Source organism: Pseudocercospora fijiensis, assembly GCF_000340215.1.
Source record: "Pseudocercospora fijiensis CIRAD86 unplaced genomic scaffold MYCFIscaffold_2, whole genome shotgun sequence".
Classification (NCBI taxonomy): domain Eukaryota; kingdom Fungi; phylum Ascomycota; class Dothideomycetes; order Mycosphaerellales; family Mycosphaerellaceae; genus Pseudocercospora; species Pseudocercospora fijiensis.
Window position 1 is genome coordinate 1,122,973 of NW_006921533.1, and position 18,185 is coordinate 1,141,157.

At 42.9% G+C, this 18,185-nt stretch overlaps 3 protein-coding genes across 3 annotated transcripts; 1 reads left to right on the top strand and 2 right to left on the bottom strand.

Moving 5' to 3' along the window:
• Window positions 1-12,178: 12,178 nt before the first annotated feature.
• Window positions 12,179-12,745, top strand: MYCFIDRAFT_171369 (uncharacterized protein; the record flags this gene model as incomplete). The annotated part of the gene is made up of 6 exons (XM_007924857.1): window positions 12,179-12,190; window positions 12,228-12,258; window positions 12,296-12,457; window positions 12,510-12,590; window positions 12,629-12,671; window positions 12,718-12,745. 6 exons carry the CDS (start codon window positions 12,179-12,181, stop codon window positions 12,743-12,745), a joined length of 357 nt encoding a protein of 118 aa, XP_007923048.1.
• Window positions 12,746-12,799: 54 nt separating this feature from the next.
• Window positions 12,800-14,079, bottom strand: MYCFIDRAFT_41057 (uncharacterized protein; the record flags this gene model as incomplete). The annotated part of the gene is made up of 3 exons (XM_007924267.1): window positions 12,800-13,283; window positions 13,431-13,817; window positions 13,886-14,079. 3 exons carry the CDS (start codon window positions 14,077-14,079, stop codon window positions 12,800-12,802), a joined length of 1,065 nt encoding a protein of 354 aa, XP_007922458.1.
• Window positions 14,080-15,511: 1,432 nt separating this feature from the next.
• On the bottom strand, window positions 15,512-17,883 carry MYCFIDRAFT_161112 (uncharacterized protein). Its single transcript, XM_007924858.1, has 2 exons — window positions 17,131-17,883; window positions 15,512-16,897 (listed from the first exon to the last, which is right to left on the bottom strand). The coding sequence occupies exons 1-2, from the start codon at window positions 17,777-17,779 to the stop codon at window positions 15,672-15,674; spliced, it is 1,875 nt and encodes a 624-aa protein (XP_007923049.1). The 5' UTR covers window positions 17,780-17,883; the 3' UTR covers window positions 15,512-15,671.
• Between the last annotated feature and the right edge of the window lie 302 nt (window positions 17,884-18,185).

An 18,185-nucleotide genomic window follows, 5' to 3' on the forward strand; every position in this document is an offset into this window, starting at 1 on the left:
ATCTTAGGGGCTAATAATATATTATTAGTATTACCCCTTATTATAATAGCCGGCTTATTACGAAACAACAACCGTGCTGCCGCTAGCAGCGCTAGCAACGACAATGCTAGTAGTATAGTGCCTGCTAAAGTGCCTACTAAAGTGCCTACTAGAGCACCTACTAAAGTGCCTCCTACTAAAGAGCCTACCAAAGAGCCTACTAAAGAAGAACCTATAATTCTAGGTAACGACCTAGAGTTGCCTATTAACGACATTCTTAACAACATTGTTAATCGACGATATAGCTAACTAGCCTTTAGCCCTTAACTATTAGGGAGACTTTAAGAAGCTACTTAAAACAGGCTTACTACCCTACGTTAAGAATAATAGCTAAAGGATAATCTCCTCGAGCTCCGTCGCCTTTAGGAAGCCCCGACAACTAAACTAATAGCGGGACCTTCTTTACTACCCGTTTTAGTCTAAAAGAAGGATGCTAAACTCAAGGACTATACTATGTTTAATAGCTCTAGTCGGAAGCAATACAATAATTACATTCGTAACTACGAGCTCAACTAGCGTAATATACTAAGAGCGCTACTAGATAACTACTTATTAGTCGTCTACGCTATACAATATATTAATAGCGACCTAAAACGCACCTAGGATAACTACTTTAACTCCCTTACTAATTAGACCGCTGTTTAGTAGCAAACCTATAAGACTATTATACTAGACACCCTTAGAAACCCTATACTAAGGCAATAACATACTTAGGACCTGTATCTTCGAGCTAAATAAAAGACTAATTAATCGGCCCGCTTATTCGAGGCCTATTTAAAAACTCTTAAAGACGACCTTCCGCCTAAGACTAATTCTATATAGATCTCCGAGATACGCCTAAAACTTAGATAGGAGCTTATCCTCGAATTAGACCGCCGCCGTGTATTCGAACAAGCTAATCTAATATGTATTTAATTTATAGTCGAAGTAGAAACAGCCGAACGGGCTATTTAGCTCTAATAACGACTAGAATCGAGGATCCGACTAGCTAGTACTAACCGCGGCAATCGTAGTAGCCGCGGAGGAAACTAAGGTTCCTACTATAATAACAATACTAATAATAGGAACAGTAACAATAACCGTAGAAGAGGCCGTAGCCGCCGGCTATATAGAGGAGGCCGCGATAGGGGCCGTAGAAGGGGCTCGTACCCTTATAACGCTAACCGCTTAACTAATAACAACAGCTACGGTAGTCTACTAACCGGATTGAAGTGCTTCAATTGTAACAGTACTAGCTATCTACTAGGCTAATGCGACAAACCTAAGGACTAGGCCCGAATTAACCGTACTTCCGCTAAACACCGAAAGCACCTCTTAGCGGCTAACGCTACCCCTATAGGCCAACCTTCGAAAAAAGAGTAAGCGCCGTACTAACTGTTAGCCTCGTACGGCGTAAGACTATCGACATTGTACTAGCTATAATACGCTCCTACCTTGTATAGGATACGAAGGGCACTACCTATTAAACTAAGGTTATGCTAGATCTAGGAAATTCAGCTAGTGCCCTTATTAGCTATCGCCTAGCTAAGCAATTAGACCTTCGATAACTGCCGAAGACTAACCTGCTAACCCTTGCTTAGTTTAATAACGCTCGGCACTTGACCTATAGGGCCTACTATGTTCCTATAGCTCTAAAGGACGACCTCGGAAATGAACGCCTACTAGACTTTACTACTTACGTAGCAGATATAGACAACCTGTATAGGGGAGCTACTATTGTTATTAGCAACCCTATTCTTAAGTACTACGCTATAGCTATAGACTTAGGCATTTAGAAGTAGCGATTTAGAATCGCTAGGAAAGAGGACATTAAACACATTAATGTTAGCGAGTGCCCTAACGATATTAGGGTCCTGTTTATTAGCAACCTAATACTAGCCTCCGCCTTAGCTAATCCGATAGCTAATCTTCTCGGTAGAGATAACGATAAACCTATGCCCCCTAATAGTATAGATCCTAAACAACTTAAGCGTATACTAGAACCTATTCGAGAGACCTATATTAATGTGTTTAAATACTACCTAGTATCGACATTGCCTATATTTAAAGAGACGGATTATAAGATTAATATTATAGAGGGCAAAGAGGTCCCTTTTAGACCCCTCTATAACCTTAGTAAGCGAGAGCTTACTATATTGCGTAAGTACCTAGAGGAAAACCTAGCTAATAGCCGGATACGGTACAGTAATAGCCCTACTAGTGCCCCTATCCTGTTCGTACTAAAGAAGGATAGTAGCCTACGCTTCTATATCGATTATCGTAGGCTTAATACTATTACTATTAAAGATCGCTGTCTACTTCCTCTTATTAATAAGACCCTCGATCGCCTTTCTAGTACCTACTACTACACTATATTAGACATTAAGGACGCCTATTACCGCATTCGTATTCGTAAGGGCGATAAATAGAAGACAGCCTTTCGTACTCGCTATAGCTATTTCGAGTACTTAGTTATACTATTTAGGCTAGCTAATGCCCCTACTATATTCTAGTCCTATATTAATCGGACCCTATTAGGCCTATTAGATTACCTCTGTATAGTTTACCTAGATAACATCCTAGTTTATATACACTTACCTAATATTGTAGAACACTAGGCCGTAGTACGTAAGGTCCTCGACCGCCTACGAGCCTATAGACTATATTATAAACCTTCTAAATGCACCTTCGCTACTAAGGAGGTAGCCTTCCTTAGCTTCCTCGTATCGACTAAGGGTGTTAAGGCCGATCCTAACCGGATTAAGACTATTACTAAGTAGCTAATACCTACTAGTATTAAGGAACTTTAGTCGTTCCTCGGCTTCGCTAATTTCTATCGTCGCTTTATTAAGGGCTATTTACGACATATAATGCCCCTAACTAAGCTTACTAAAACTAAGGCTAACCTAACTAGAGAGTTTAAATAGACTAATAGAGCATAAGCCGCTTTTAACGGTTTAAAGAAGCGCTTTACTAAAGTCCCCTTATTGCACTATTTCGTACTAAGCAAACAGATCCGAATTGAGACTAACGCTTTATAGTTCGCTATATTAGCTATTATATTATAGCAGGCTAATAATACTTACTAGTATCCGATTGCCTTCTTCTCGAGGAAGATAATTAACGCTAAGCGTCGCTACGAGACCTACGAGTAAGAGCTCTTAGCTATTATTAAAGCCTTTAAGCACTAGCGCTACTATCTCGATAGTGCCTAGTATACTATTTAGGTCTATACGGACTATAACAACCTCCGTAGAATTACGAAGGTTACTAGGGTTATAGGTCGATAGGCAAGATAGGCCGTCTACCTCGCTAGGTTTGATTTTAATGTATTATACCGGCTAGGCGTAAGTAACCCTACCGATAGCCTATCGAGGCGACCTAATTACGATAGCGAGACCTAATATATCAATTCTTTGTTTCTAACCCTATAGTATAAGATTACTATAGCCTGTATTGTTAATAAGCAAGCGTAGGATAAGCGGACTTCCGGACCCCGCGGCGGTAACAAATACTATAGCGGAGTTGTCGTTCTTCTAGTACGCGTTAGAAAGGACGTAGATCGCTCGAGCTATAATAACTCGATTAAAGACATTACTATCTATAGTAATAGCCTATATAGCGATAGCACTATAGAAGAGGTTATAGTAGTTCCGGCTGCTAGTGCTATTAGATATATATAATGCGTACCTCGTTTAATAGTAAGGGTGCTATTAAATAACCTTATAAATAGGGATAGTTAATCGTTTATAGATAAGCTGTTACGTACTTAGCAGAGGGACGCCTTTGCTATCGAGCGCATTAATAAGCTTATAAGTAGGCGAACAACTCGATCTAGTAAGAGTAATTAGTCGATCGACGATAATAGTTATTTAAAGTTTAAGGGTAGATACTATATCCCCGCTAAACAATCGATTAGACAAGAGCTTTTAAAGAGGCACTATAATAGTAAGCTCGCTAGTTACTATAGTATAGAGAGGTCGCACGAGTTACTATCGCGCATATACTACTAGCTAAATAGTAAGCGGTATATAAAGGAGTATATACAGACCTGTATAGTATACTAGCGAGTTAAAGCACCGAAACACTTACTATTCGGCGAGTTGTCTTCGCTCCCTATTCTAAAGAAGCTATTTACTAAGCTAACAATAGACTTTATTATAGGCCTTCTACCTGCTAGGCGTAGGGGTAGTAAGGACGTATATAATGCTATCCTTGTTATAGTAGATCGATTTACTAAAGGCGCTCGATATATCCCGGCGCGGAAAGACTAGACTGCTATTAATATAGCAGAGGCGCTATAGAGTAACATCTTCTATACCTATTAGGGAACCCCTAAGGGGATAGTCTCCGATAGGGGCTCGATATTCATATCTTACTATTAGAGCGAGATTTACTTATAGCTAAGACTAAAGCATCGGCTATTAACAGCCTTCTATCTATAGACTAACGGTTAAATAGAGAGGCAGAATGCTACCCTATAGCAGTACCTGCGTAGCTATATTAATAAGAACCCCGAGGATTAGGTTAACCTCCTATAGCCTATAGAATTCGTATACAACAATAGTGTACATTCATTAACTAAGATCTCGCCCTATATAGCTATAATAGGCTAGAATGCTGCTATACTATAAGACCTACTATCGCTCGAGGCCGAGCGTAAGGAAAGGGAAGCGCGTTAAGTACCCGAAACACTAGCGGCTATTAAGAGGGTTTAGAAGATGCGAGAAATCTATACTAAGATAGCTAAGAAGCTAATAAAGGCCTAAGAGTACTAAAAGACCTACTACGATAAGCGCTATATACTAATAACCTTTAAGTAAGGCGATATAGTTATACTTAGTATAAAGAACCTCCGTATCCGTAAACACCTATTACCTAATAGCAAAACAAGGCCTAAGCTCGCACTAAGATACATTAGCCTATTCCGCATTCGAGAGGCTAAGGGTATATAGGCCTATTAGTTATAGCTTCCTCCCTATTATACTATCTATAACACCTTCTATATATCTCTTCTTAAGCTATATTATCTACGCGAGGGGGATAAAGCACCTACTAAACACGAAGACATACTAGCGGATAGGGAAGAGCTATAGTCTATAGAACGTATCCTTTAGTACTAGACTAGGAAAGGTAAGAAGAAGTACCTATTAAGATAGTAAGGCTATTTACCTAAATAGGACTTATAGGAAGCTAAAGGTTCTTTTAAAGACATAACTAAGTTGTTAGATAAATATTAGACTAGCGTAAAGAATAAGAAGAAGGCTAAGGGCCTATAATATTACTAGAAAGGCCTAGGAATAATACTACCCCCGGGGTGCTATTAAGCTAACTAATTAGAGGCAAGCAATTGTTAGTAAAGGATAATAAGACTATACTACGATAACAGACGTATAACGAGTACTAACGAGCGCACTATTACTATTAACTAATCGCCTACTCTTTTAAGGAATCTACCTCTTTACTAGCGCGCCCTATAAGACCCTCCTCTTAGCGCCCCTTTTGTTTCTACGTCCTATCGAGGCCTAAGGCCTAGGGGTCGATAGAGGCGGCGCGTACGCGTAGGCGAATAGTATTAGTAATAGTAATAATAACGACGGCGCGGCCGGCGCGGCTATATTAGTAATAGTGTTATAGGGTGTATTGCTAGTTAAGGAAGGAAGGATATAGCTATATTAGTAACGGTATTGCTAAGTTGTTATTAGTTAAAGAAGGAAATTAGAAGAAGGTAAAGTTAGCGCTAAGACGACCGTCGACTAGCGCCGCTATTATTAATATTACTTGCTATTATTACCGCGCCTATAGATACAACCTTACCTATACTACGAGCCTAAGGCACCTTAATTAAAACCTTAATTAAAACTTTAAAACTAAGTTAAAACTTTAAGCCGCTTAAAAGATTAAGTAGACTAATAGACTAACTAACTAAGGGCAAAAACTATAGAGCTAAGCTAGCCGGGGTCGATCTTATAGATAATAGGTTACTCCTCGATCTTTCCGACCCTTTAAGTAAGGCAAACCTCTACTACTATACTTATAATAGCCTTTATTTATAGAAACTAGAAGAACTAAGTTTTTTGAAAAGATAAGATAAGATTGACACTTAAAGGCTACTAAACCTAGCTAATTATAGCTAGCGAAACTACGAATAATAAGAATAATAACCCTTAGAAGCGAATAAACCCTCGGAAGCGGACATTACTAGGTTTTTTAAGAGTAGACGTAAAGAACTCGGTACGATATTACTTAGAACGGAGGTAGGGCTACAATACCTCGTACGTCTACCTATTATAGTAGGAAAGACGCGTTCGTATTATAATTAGTCGATAGTCCTTAATTCTCGTAACTATATATTACTTTATTATACGTAAGGATAGCGTAGTTAGAGTTAGACATTATATTGTATTAGAGGTAAGGTTTAATATAGTTATATAATCGGTAGTTATACGTTCAATTTAGCGCGGACTAAGCAGCCTATTAGACCTACTAAGTTAGTAGTAATAGAGGTTAAGACTAGAATAAAGACCGGCTACGAGGGCGCGGCCTATAGAAGGGAAGCGTATATTAGGACTAAAGAGGTTATACGTAATTAGTATATAACCGGGCTCGAGTAAAGCTAGGGTCTTAATGCCTTAGGCAGGGCTTAGCGCTTAGTAATAGGCTAACTTACCTACCTTCCTCCCTCTCCTCCTAGCTCCTTATCGAATACTACTCGTACCTACTACTACCCTATCTACCTACTAATATACCCTTCTTATAACGACTTAAAGCTATATTTATCTCTATACCGGTATTAGCTTATTATAACCTAAACCTACCTATAATAATCGAGACCGACGCTTCCGACTATATTACTACTAGTATTATATCTTAACTATATACCGATAGCGTATAGAAACCCGTTACTTGCTTCTCGAAGAAGATAACGCCCGCTAGATATAGCTATAAGATTTACGATAGGGAGTTTCTCGCTATTATTAAAGCCTTTAAATCGTAGAAACCCGAATTAGAGGGTTACTATTTTAATAAAGAGCCTATCTAAGTTATTACTAATTACCGCAATCTATAGTTCTATATATCTACTAAGTAACTTAATCGTCGCTAAGCTCGCTAGAGTAAATTCCTTAGTAGGTTTAATTTCGAGATTATATACTATCCTAGTAGATAAGGAGCTAAGCTAGACTCGCTTATATACCGCTCTACCGACCTACCTTTATTAGCTAAGGACCCGCGTATTAAATATAACTATTAGCTTATATTAAAGCTATATAACCTAGCCGTAGGCCTCCGATCCGCTATATATAAAATCTTCTCCTTAGGGTTAGGGTTAGGGTTAGAGTTAGGGTTAGGGTTGCGTAACCCTAAGGTAAATAATTGCAATTCTCGAAGAAATAGACAATTTTACGATTCTTACGTCTTTAACGATAATAACCCTTAGGGTTAGGGTTAGGGTAAGGGTTACGATAAACCTTAATTTGCGAAAGCCCGTATTAATACTACGAGCGACGATATAGTTATATTTACTATAGAAACTCTCGGTACTAAGACCTTTATCGACGCTAGGAATATTACTAAGCGAATTCGTAATACCTCGATTAAGGATACCCTATTCTAGTAAGTAAAAGGATACCTCCGTAGTAGAATAGACCCTTTTAATAATCTCTTATTATCTCTCTCGGACTACGAGATTAAAGATAATAACTTTCTATTCTACTACGACTATCTTTATATACTAGAAGCTAAGGAAACGGATAAGTCGCTCTATACTAATATTATCCGTATATACTACGACTATTCCGCCGCTAGCTATCCTAGTATTATAAAGACGTTCTACCTCGTTAGCTATAGCTACTACTAGCTACGAATACGCGAGAATATTAAACGATATATCGATACCTACTATACCTACCTTCGGACTAAATCCTTAAGATAAGCTAAACGAGGACTTCTTCGGCCTCTACTAGTACCGACTACTCGATAAAAGAGCGTAACGATAGACTTTATTACTAGTCTTCCTAATAGTTCTAGTTATAACTCGATTCTTATCGTTATTAATCGACTAACTAAAATACGATACCTTATTCTATTCGTATATAAGGAAGGATACTTAAGCGCTTAAGTAGTAGTAGATACCTACCTTACCTATATTTAGAAGCTTTACGGTCTTTCGGATACTATTACTTCCGACCGAGGTACGTAGTTTATCTCTAAATTCTAGAACTACTTATATAAGCGCCTACGTATTAAGCGTAACCTATCGACCGCTTATTACCTATAGACTAATAGATAAACTAAACGCTTAAATAAAGTTATCGAAGGATATCTCCGATTATATATAAACTACGAGTAAGACGACTAGAGCCTCTAGCTCCCTATCGCCGAGTTTATAATAAATAACGTACCCTCCGAAACTATAGGATTATTACTATTCTAAGCTAGCTACGGTTATAATCCTCGTCTCGGAAGCGAACCTTTAACCCTACCGGAAGAAGATCTACTATTAGATAAGAATACTTAAGCCTAGATCGATTACCTATAAAGCCTTAAAATATATCTTATCGAATAGATATAGTATTAGCAATCTCGTATAGAAGACTTAACTAACCGATACCGCCGACCCGCTCCTATCTATCGTATTAGTAATAAAGTCTTCCTATCGCTTAAAGGTATAAGTATAGATCGACCTAATATTAAACTCGACGTTAAGAACTTAGGACTATATAAGATTACTAAGGTAGTATCGCCCTACGTATATTAGCTAAAGCTGCCTAATTTAATACGTATCTATAACGTCTTTTATACTTCGTTACTTATACTAGTACCTAAAATAGGTATATCTAGTTAACGATACGAACTACCGCTACCGCTAGTTATCGACGGTAATAAAGAGTAGGAGGTAGAAAGAATACTAGATATAAAAGGCAAAGGAGATAATATATAGTATAAAGTAAAATAGATTAGATACGATAAGCCGATATAGGAAACCGCCGAGAACGTTACTAATACGTAAGAAGTAGTAAAGGACTATTATAAGCGCTACCCGCGTAAGCCGTAACTATATATCGTTAACTTAGCGATATTAATACGACCGAGCGTACTATTATTAGTCGCTACAATCGCAATACTATATATATAACGAGTAGATAAAGCGCCGTAGACGTCGCCTACGAAGGGAGAGAGTGCTATTACGATCTTAGCGACTTATATATATAATTCGAGATTACGTAACTTAATGCCTAAGGCATCCGCCGAGCGAATAAAAGCCTCTTCCGCGAGAGAGCCTCTCTCTCTTTCTTCTTTAACTCGTTATTAATTTAGATAGCTATTTAATCGATATCTTAATAAGAAGCTACCTATTCTAGCGTGTTTTACCTAGAATCTTAGGTATTATAGTAGGCAGTAAAGGCTAGGCCTTATATACCTCCTTAAATACGTTAAAGTTGTCGTTCTAGCGTAGAAGCTTAGCTAGTAAGAATAGCCGTTATAGTAGACCTTGCTTAGCAAAGGACTCTACGTCTATATCTAGCTACTTCGAGATAGACATAGTATCGCTATCCGAGTCTATTACGGATAGTTTAAACTCCTTACTCTCGGCGGACTCTTTACTCCTAGCGAATATAAATGCCTACGTTATCCGGTTAATAATATAGCTAATATAGCGTAGATAGCGCTTCTAGAAGTAGCTATAGCCTTCTGCTTAAATAAAGGTCTCTATAGCTATATAGAGGGTCTTGTTATTAGAGCTATTATTAGCAGTTATCTAGCCGATCTTGTCTATTATATTAAAGACCTTAAAGCTATTAACAAGCAGTAGTACGAGGAAGTCGCCTATATAAGAGCCGACCGGAAGTTATAGAAGATCTAGTAGTAGTTAAACTAACTTGCCCTTATTATTTATATACTAACAATTAATAGCCTAGAAGTGCTTTCTTCTATACTAAGACTTCTATATATTAGTACTAACGTAGATGCAGCTTAAGGCGCTTAATAAGCCTTGTTTGACCTGCTCTCGCTAGTGCTCGAAGTTATATAGAATATAGCTAAAGAGGGTCGTATATAAGCGTAGGAGGACGTAGTTAGCTTATAGGTTAACTACTAATACTAGGTCCTTAAACTCCTTCGTTACAATAGCACTATAAGAGATACTAAGTGCTATAATAAAGCGTACGAGAGCGTATCTAAAGGTCTTCTTATCCGCTGCGTTCTTTAGTATATTAACGGTCTTCTATGCCTTAACTTCTAAGTTCTTCCGGATAGTAGCTAAGAAGTCGATTATACTCTGTTTCTTACTATTATCCTTCTCTTTTATACGACTAACGATAACTTAATACTTATAGAACAGGTAGTCGGCGGCGTTGCTAGATTGAGACTAAAAGCGCTCTAGATCGTTGTCGCTATAGTGTTTATAGTAGAATACTCGATAGCGGCTATTCTTAACTCTTTTAGGCTCGCTATTCTTTAGAGGTCTCGAGTAAGACTATAACTCCGGATTACGCCTATTACTAGCTCTCTTTCGCTTCTTAGATAGTATAGGTATCGGTATCGGTTGCGTAGGTATTACTAAGGACGATAAGGACTATATAGGAAGGAATAATAGGTTAGGTATTAGCTAAGGAGGTTAACTTAGTAGTAGTAGTAGTATAGGATTTAGTACCTCTCTGTCTTCGATATCTTCGAGTTTGCTTAGATCGCTCGAATCTTAGGTAAATAGTATCCGTTATCTATCCTGCGTTTCCTATTAGGTTTCTTAGTTCTTACGGAAGTTTTCTAAGCGCCGCTATAAAGGCTTAGGGTTTTTGCGTATCTCTACTATAGTAAGGAAATAGTAGAAGTTATAAAAGAACAGAGGTTTAGAAAATTTGAGTTTAATAGGGCTTACTAAGGTTTAAGGCGCGAGCCGAAGCCGCTCGGTTAGTAGACTCCGAAGGCTCCTATTAGGCTTTAAAGACCCTAAATAATATAATTAATAGGAATAGGCAGGCGCGTAAGTAACAACTCCTACTATTCTATATACTATTAATCCTTTATAATACCTTTAATACCTTTAATACTACTATTACTACTACTAATATACTCCTTTCCGAAAGCTTCGATAGCTAATACATTACAAGTACGTTATATAGCGAGCTCGAGCTTTAATTCGCATTCTTCGCCCGTACGTAGTATATACGAGTAGCAAGTATAGGAGTTACTAAACCTAAAGTGCTTCGCCCTCTCTTCTACCCTCTATATCCGCTCGCGATAGACCTAGCAGCGATAGTCCGCTAGATATACGGCTATATAATTACCCTTCTTACGGATATAATCCTCGAAAGCCTCTACCTTCTTCCTATAAATATCGAGCTCGGCATTCTTCGTAATTAGTCGGTATTCTACGCCTTCGTATTCCTTTAGTATACAGCGAGACTCCTATAACAACCCTTCTATAACAGCTTACTAAGCCTCTATTTCCTTATACTATTAATCGAGCTAATCCTAACCTTTTACTGTCTTCTTCGGGTTCTTACGAAGCCTCTTAGTAACCGGTTATTCTTTATCGGAAGCGCTATTAGCGATAGGCTTCTTATCGATAGGCTAAGTCTAAGTCTATAGCAGCGGTAGCGGCAGTAGCGATAATAAGGTATCTATAACCTTAACCTCCGACTCCGACTCGCTATCCGATATCTATACGATTAGCTATAGCAACCGATAGTATTCGCTATTAACCTACCTCGATTACTTCTACGCGCTTCTAACCTATTTTTAATACGAGTTTATATAAGGAAGAAGGAGGAAATACTACGAAATTAAGGGATACTTATACGCTATAGTATTGCCTACAATTGCCTAAGAAACGCCGACTAATTGTAATTATAATTACATAATTATACGTATAACAATCACAACTACAATTACTATAATTGTAAGTAATTATATAATTATAGGAATTAATAATCAATAGCTATAAGTAAGAGCGAGAGCAAAATCCCTATACTATAAGTAACACCTATACACATCCTACCCGATCTTACGCTAGCTGAAAAAATTCTAGTAAGTGAATATTCAAAACGGTCGGTATAAAGCGCGATCGGGAAATCCAAAAATTTCGTTCGTAAGAGATACGTTACCGTAACGTAGCTCTCAAAATTTTCAGCTAGAGCTTTAACACGACTATATGCATATGCCATCGGGGGTTCCAAACGATGCAAGCTATTTGTTACCGAGTTGAGATGATATTGCTCACTCACTTAGCTATGTCCAGTCTCTCAGATAGGGTTTTTGTTGACGAAGGTATGAGTGGCTAGACTGAGGGTGGTCTCTGCGATGTATCATATTCATGGTGTCGAAGAGCGAAGGGATTATGCAAGTAAGTTATGTGAGTTTTTGATCATATTCACACCTTTGATGCGCAGCTCCTTCCATTGCTCCTCGAACACGGATGCTATTACGACGAGGTCAGGTATGCCTTCCGATAGGCGCGGCCACGACGGAGATTGTTGATTGATCATCAGGTCAAGATGTCGCAGAACAAGTTTCGAGCTTACTTCCATTGGAGAGAACGATATCGTGGCCACATGAAAACCAAATGAGTCGTGGAGAGCAGATAGTCGGTCATGATGTAACTTGTTAGACGGATCCAGTCCATGTGTCTATATACAGCTGTCCAAGATACAGTCCAGTATTACGAAATCTAGCGCCGCGCTGAACTGCGTGCTGTAGTGAGCTCCTTATCATGCTCTCCTCATGAAATTCCCAAATCCTCTCATGTATATGCTGCTACTGTCGATATCAAATGGAATATCTATTGTCCGGCAAAGCCGAGACGTGGCGATCCAGTAGTCTCGTCAAAGACGACGAAGACGCTCTTGAGGAAGATGTCGCCAAAAATTGTGAAGCCAATACCGGAATTGGACTGAATACCACCGAAGCAAGTGGTGCCAGAGTTGTCGATTGGGGCGTAGTTGATGTAGCTACCTGGAACGACGAAGGTCTTGCCACCGATCGCAACGTTGAATGCTGGCCAGTTCTGGTGGCATGGAGCAGTGTATCCACCTTGTCGGTTGTTGTACTTGGCACCAGAGACCTTGGCGTAGTAGGCAGAGACAACCTTGGATGGGAGGTACAGAAGGGTGGTGCCGGTGTCAGCGATAGATGAACCGATGCTGCCAGAAGTGGCGTTGCCTGATCCGACACTGTATCCGCCAGCGGTGAAACCCCAGAATCCTTGCGAGTTGTCGACAGAAGTGTAGACGATGCTGCCAGTGTACTTGGAGCTGTCAATGTACCTGCCCGATGCGGTTAGTGATCGGCTACCAGATGCTCTTTTGAGATCGACCCGAGGCTACCAATCCGACACGCATGCCGAGACGAAGATCTCAGTTCTGGGCGGGTACAGATGCAGGCAGGCAATGTTTCGAGCGAGTGAGACTTACCCAAAGTCGTAGGAACCGGCTTGGCCCTTCTTCAGATCGCAAGTGAACAATTGCTTGGCCAGGGAGCTCTTAACAGTGTCGAAGAAAGTATTTTGCTGTTGTGGCTCTACAGTGTTGATACTGGAGAAAGCGAGACCGAGAAGGCCGTCATTGTCGGTATCTTGGGTGAATTGTGATGACACCGAGGTAGCGGCTTCAACGGCTTGGGCAGTTGCCGTCACACCGCCCACGACGACCTTATCGGCGTAGACAGTTCCGCTGGCACCAGAGCCATCACCGTAGGTGATATTCCAGGTGTAGCCGTTGAGCTTCTTGCCAGATGTGCTTGGGTTGTATACAGCATGTCCAGACTGCTCGCTTGAAGGCATGAGAGTGGAGAATACCCACCTAACAAGGATAGTGTTAGCGTGTCTTGGAATTTGCTTAGCGTGCTTGATGTAAAGTAGACAACTCACAAATCTGCGGATCCAGTGTCAAAATCGAGGTTGAGGGTCTTGCCGCCAACAGTGACCGGGCAGAGGTAGGCCTGATCGAATTGCTCTGGGTTGGCCGCAACTGAACCGCTCTGCGAAGCAGCGGCGGCGGCAGAAACGACATCGGCAGGTGGGACGGCGCCAACGGAGGCATACTTGAGGTATGTCTTGTGCATCTGAATGGGACCACTCTTCAGAACCTTCCCGCTGGGAACCTGAGCGACCTGGAAGGTGTGTTTGCCAACATCAGCAGCTGGAGCTGCCATACCCAGGGTAGCAGAGGCCACCAAGGCGGCCTTCGCATAAGTGTAATGCATTGCGAGAGAAAGGCGTGACGAATGAAGTCGAGAGTAATTCAAAGGGACCAGCCTTCTGACCTCTGGATTGGTGAATGACCTGGGCGTGAGAAGACAGGTTGACAGATAGTTCGCCAGGTGGAAGACACGGACTCTTTTATGTATGTCTCAACACTTCCCTTGATCATCTGCGCAGACAAGCGAGGCTCACTTGGGTCGATCGGCAAGGTAGCAATCAAAGAGCACTACCAGTCATGTGGACGAGGTGGTCGTCCAAGCGGCGGTCCTTCTCGAAAGATGTCGTTCTCTGGAGGGAGGTTCCCACATGCAGGCTAGTGGCCGTGCAGTGTCGATTTTGGCCGTGATAGGCAACTCACAATCGGCATACCTTGTCTATGCATGATCGAAGTATAGGCATGATGGATTCAGCCATCTTAGCGTCGGCCGGAACAATGGTCCAAGGCGAGATGGATTGGCAGCAATGATAAGCGTGGCGGCTGGTGTGTTGTGGTATTGGGCAAGGCTGTGCATGGCGAATGTCCGCTTCGTTTCGGATTGTATGCTTGCCGAGTCGATGTCTAAGTGTCATTAGCAATAGGCGAATGAGCTGTCAGGATCAAGGTAGGAGATATATTCAAAGAAAAAAAGAGGTACGCTTTCCCGAATGGTGGAGCTAGGCGCGGCGAAAGATCAACGCAGGCTGAAGTGGCGTGAAAGCACTTGCGCTGCTGAGCACAAGCACATCCAAGAGGCTTGGACAGCTTTGCAGAGGACAAAGTGATGCGATGCGATGCGATGCGATGCGATGCGATGCGATGCGATGCGATGCGATGCGATGCGCAGCAGATCTGTGGCTAGTGCGGCGGCCGACTGTCATATGCGACGTCTGTGCGCTTTGGCACGAGATGAAGTGCCGCGCGATGAATGAATGATAGGACCACAGCCGGTACGGTGGCTGCAGCGTCATGTATGCAGCAGCGCGCCGCCACGCCACCTGCGTACCAGATGGAGGTGTAGTGAAGAAGACTGGGCGTCGCAGGTGTGATTGGGCAGCGGGAAGATGGGAGGTCGAAGAGGAGAGGAGGCTGACTTTGGGTTTGTTTGCGCCTGCCGCGGCGCCCCTGGCTCGTTGTGTCTTGGCAGAAGGCTGATCTCGTGCAGGCAGGCACGAAGCCGACGCCGCCGATCAGACGGCAAGACCAGCCAACTGCCTCCCTCCTGCATACACCAGTCCAAACGGCGCGTGCCACGGCGTGCAAGAACCACGCACGAACCTTGTCGGCGAAGGGCGAGTGACCGGAGAATTTTGTGTAGACGGAAGTTTACAATTCGGCTTCGCGAACGGATACGATGATTCGGCCTGCGCTGCTGCCGGCTGTGCTGCGAGGCCGCTCCATCTCGAAGCCACCACAGGCGCTGATGAAATGTCTATCAAAATGCAAGTATGTACAGCATTCGAGCCCACTGCACGCTCATCGGTGGCCTCCTTGCGCGGCGCCCTGCAATTCAGGCGAGTTTCTATGCGCAGAATTCGTCGACGCTCCAGCAGCGCTCATCGCTGCTTGCACAAGTTTCGTAAAATTCGGCGTTCCCCAGCCCGTAACAGCGTCCCAGCCTTGCGTAGCAGGAAAGCCTTTGGTTCCACAGCCGTAGCTCGAGCCGTTGGTAATGTCGGTCAACGCTTGATATCCGCTGCTGTAGAGCCAAGTGTTCATAAATCCAAGAGGAGGTTTCCCAGCCGCAATCAGAGCGTCGTTGACCAGAGTGATGACAGCCGCAAACGTCGGTGCAGAAGCAGAGGTACCTCCCATAGTCGAAGTCTGACCATTCCATGTGATGACGTCGTGGTTTCCCTGCGCAGAAACATCCGGGTACGCGCGACCATTGGGGTTATACAATCCTTGATGCATATTCCCCAACCCTTGCATGTATTTCTGCACCGTGGAATTCTGGTAATCGGGCATGGGGAAATAATTACTGAAACCCGCACCCGAGGCGAACTCGGTCACAGCGACCTCAGGTGAGAAACCGCCCGTTGCTCCAACGGAAGTCACCCAAGGACAGGAAGTAGGGAAGTTAGGCATGAACATCCGCGTGTTCTTTCCATCGTTGGAAACACAACCCTCGGAGCTGCCAACTCCAGCATCACCAGAACTAAAAACGACCGAGATCCCTCGCACCCCGAGCTGCGCCATACCAGCACAAACCCGTTTGGCATACGATACCGGAACAGTTTGCTCCTCGTCTCCATACGACGTGCTGATCACATTCGGGAGGTCTTTCTGGCCGAGCACATAATCGAGCCAAACCAGGTAAGGCTCGTTGGTGTTTTTGGGGTTCTTGACAGAAGCTTGAAAAGGCGGAGAACCTCCAGTAGACCATGCTGTGAATTTTGAAGGATAGATGATGCTAATGGCATTGATGGCGTCCATGTTGGCCTCCTTGTTGGTGTCCTTGGAGATCAGGTCTGGCGTGTAGTCGCCTTGTTGATTGGCGCCGCCGGCAATGACCACGTACTGGAACGTGTTGGCTATGGGAGCGGCATCTGGTCGGAAAGCTTTCATGAACGTCTCGATGTCTTTTCGATGCGCAGTCTCGTTCAGGTAATTTGCCGTGGCCATGCCGTTTCTGTCGGGCACTTGAGGTTTGTAGTTAATTGTACCGTAGACTGTCCGGAGGCACTGGGGAGTGACGAAATCTGTGGCAGTCAGTCATCATTTGCCTAAACTCAGCATTTGGAAACATGGTGTTTCGTACGTGGGTCGCATAGCTGAGAGGCATCCGCACCGTCAGCAGCATTCGCCTCGGACTGAAGTCCAGGTGCTAAGGATTGGTGCGAATTGTTGCCATCATCCACAGCATCGCCTACCGACTTATGACCAGGCTTGGCATCGGTCTCGTATCCACCTCCCGTCGCTGGATTGCCGGGACTGTTCTTGCACTTTTCAGTCTCATACTCGCCAAACAGTCCCGGCTTGTCCTGAGCCTGCCAATAACTCAGCGGTTTCCACGGATTATCGTCATCTACGAGTTCCTTTTGAGGATGGAAGAAGGATGTCGTGGGCTGCACCATATCGATGTGATCATGCAAGTACTCGGGCAATGACCATTCCGGCGCTCGGTTGATTTCCGTGCCATCTGCGTGTTTGAAAGCATGATACTTGGTATCAAGCAGCGATTCCGCCTTTTCAACGGACATCGAGCAATGTATCATATCCTTGGCGTGATTGTGGACCCAGTCGGTGATTCCATGATCAATCAACCATGACTGTACAGCTTCCAATGTCTCGTTCGATGGCGCTACGATTGCATTCACTTCATCGTAGCTTAGATGTTGACCGTAACGTTGGTGCTCGGGGTCCGAAACTTCCATGAGGTGTTGCTCTATTAATCCTTCATTCTGCTGCTTCAAACCGATAGCGATCTGGAGAGTATCCTGTTTTGACGCTGGTCCAAGTTTCGTCCATGATCTGGGTACAATGTGACGTTCTTTGACGGCGTAAGATGTTCGTTTCGCAGACGGCCGACCACTTGCAATTCCAATCGCTGATAGGGAAAGGGCGACCCGAGTAAGCAACATGCTGCAGAATAGAAGGAAACAATGTAAATGGCGATCAATCCAGAAACCAGTAACAGAATAGGAAAAGACAGACGATGGCTCAGTAACGACGGTGTGAGTAAGCACAGCGGAAAGGCTGAAACACCGGGGAATGGGAGCTGGTCGTGTATGTACAGTACTTCGTTTAGACTCAAGACGAAGAGGCCGTGCGGCGTGCTGCACAGGGTGCTCCTGATTTAGCTCGAAATGAGAGGCTTGGTAAGAGCAAGATCCTAGCCTGAAAGCGCTTGGCAGACCAGGCTGGCTCAATTGACTTCACCTGTTGTCCCTTCTCAAACAATCCCGGACGAGAAGTCGAGGTACGCAATTCTTCAGCAGCTATTGATGAAAATTGAAGAACCCTATGGCGCTGAGGAGCTATGGATGC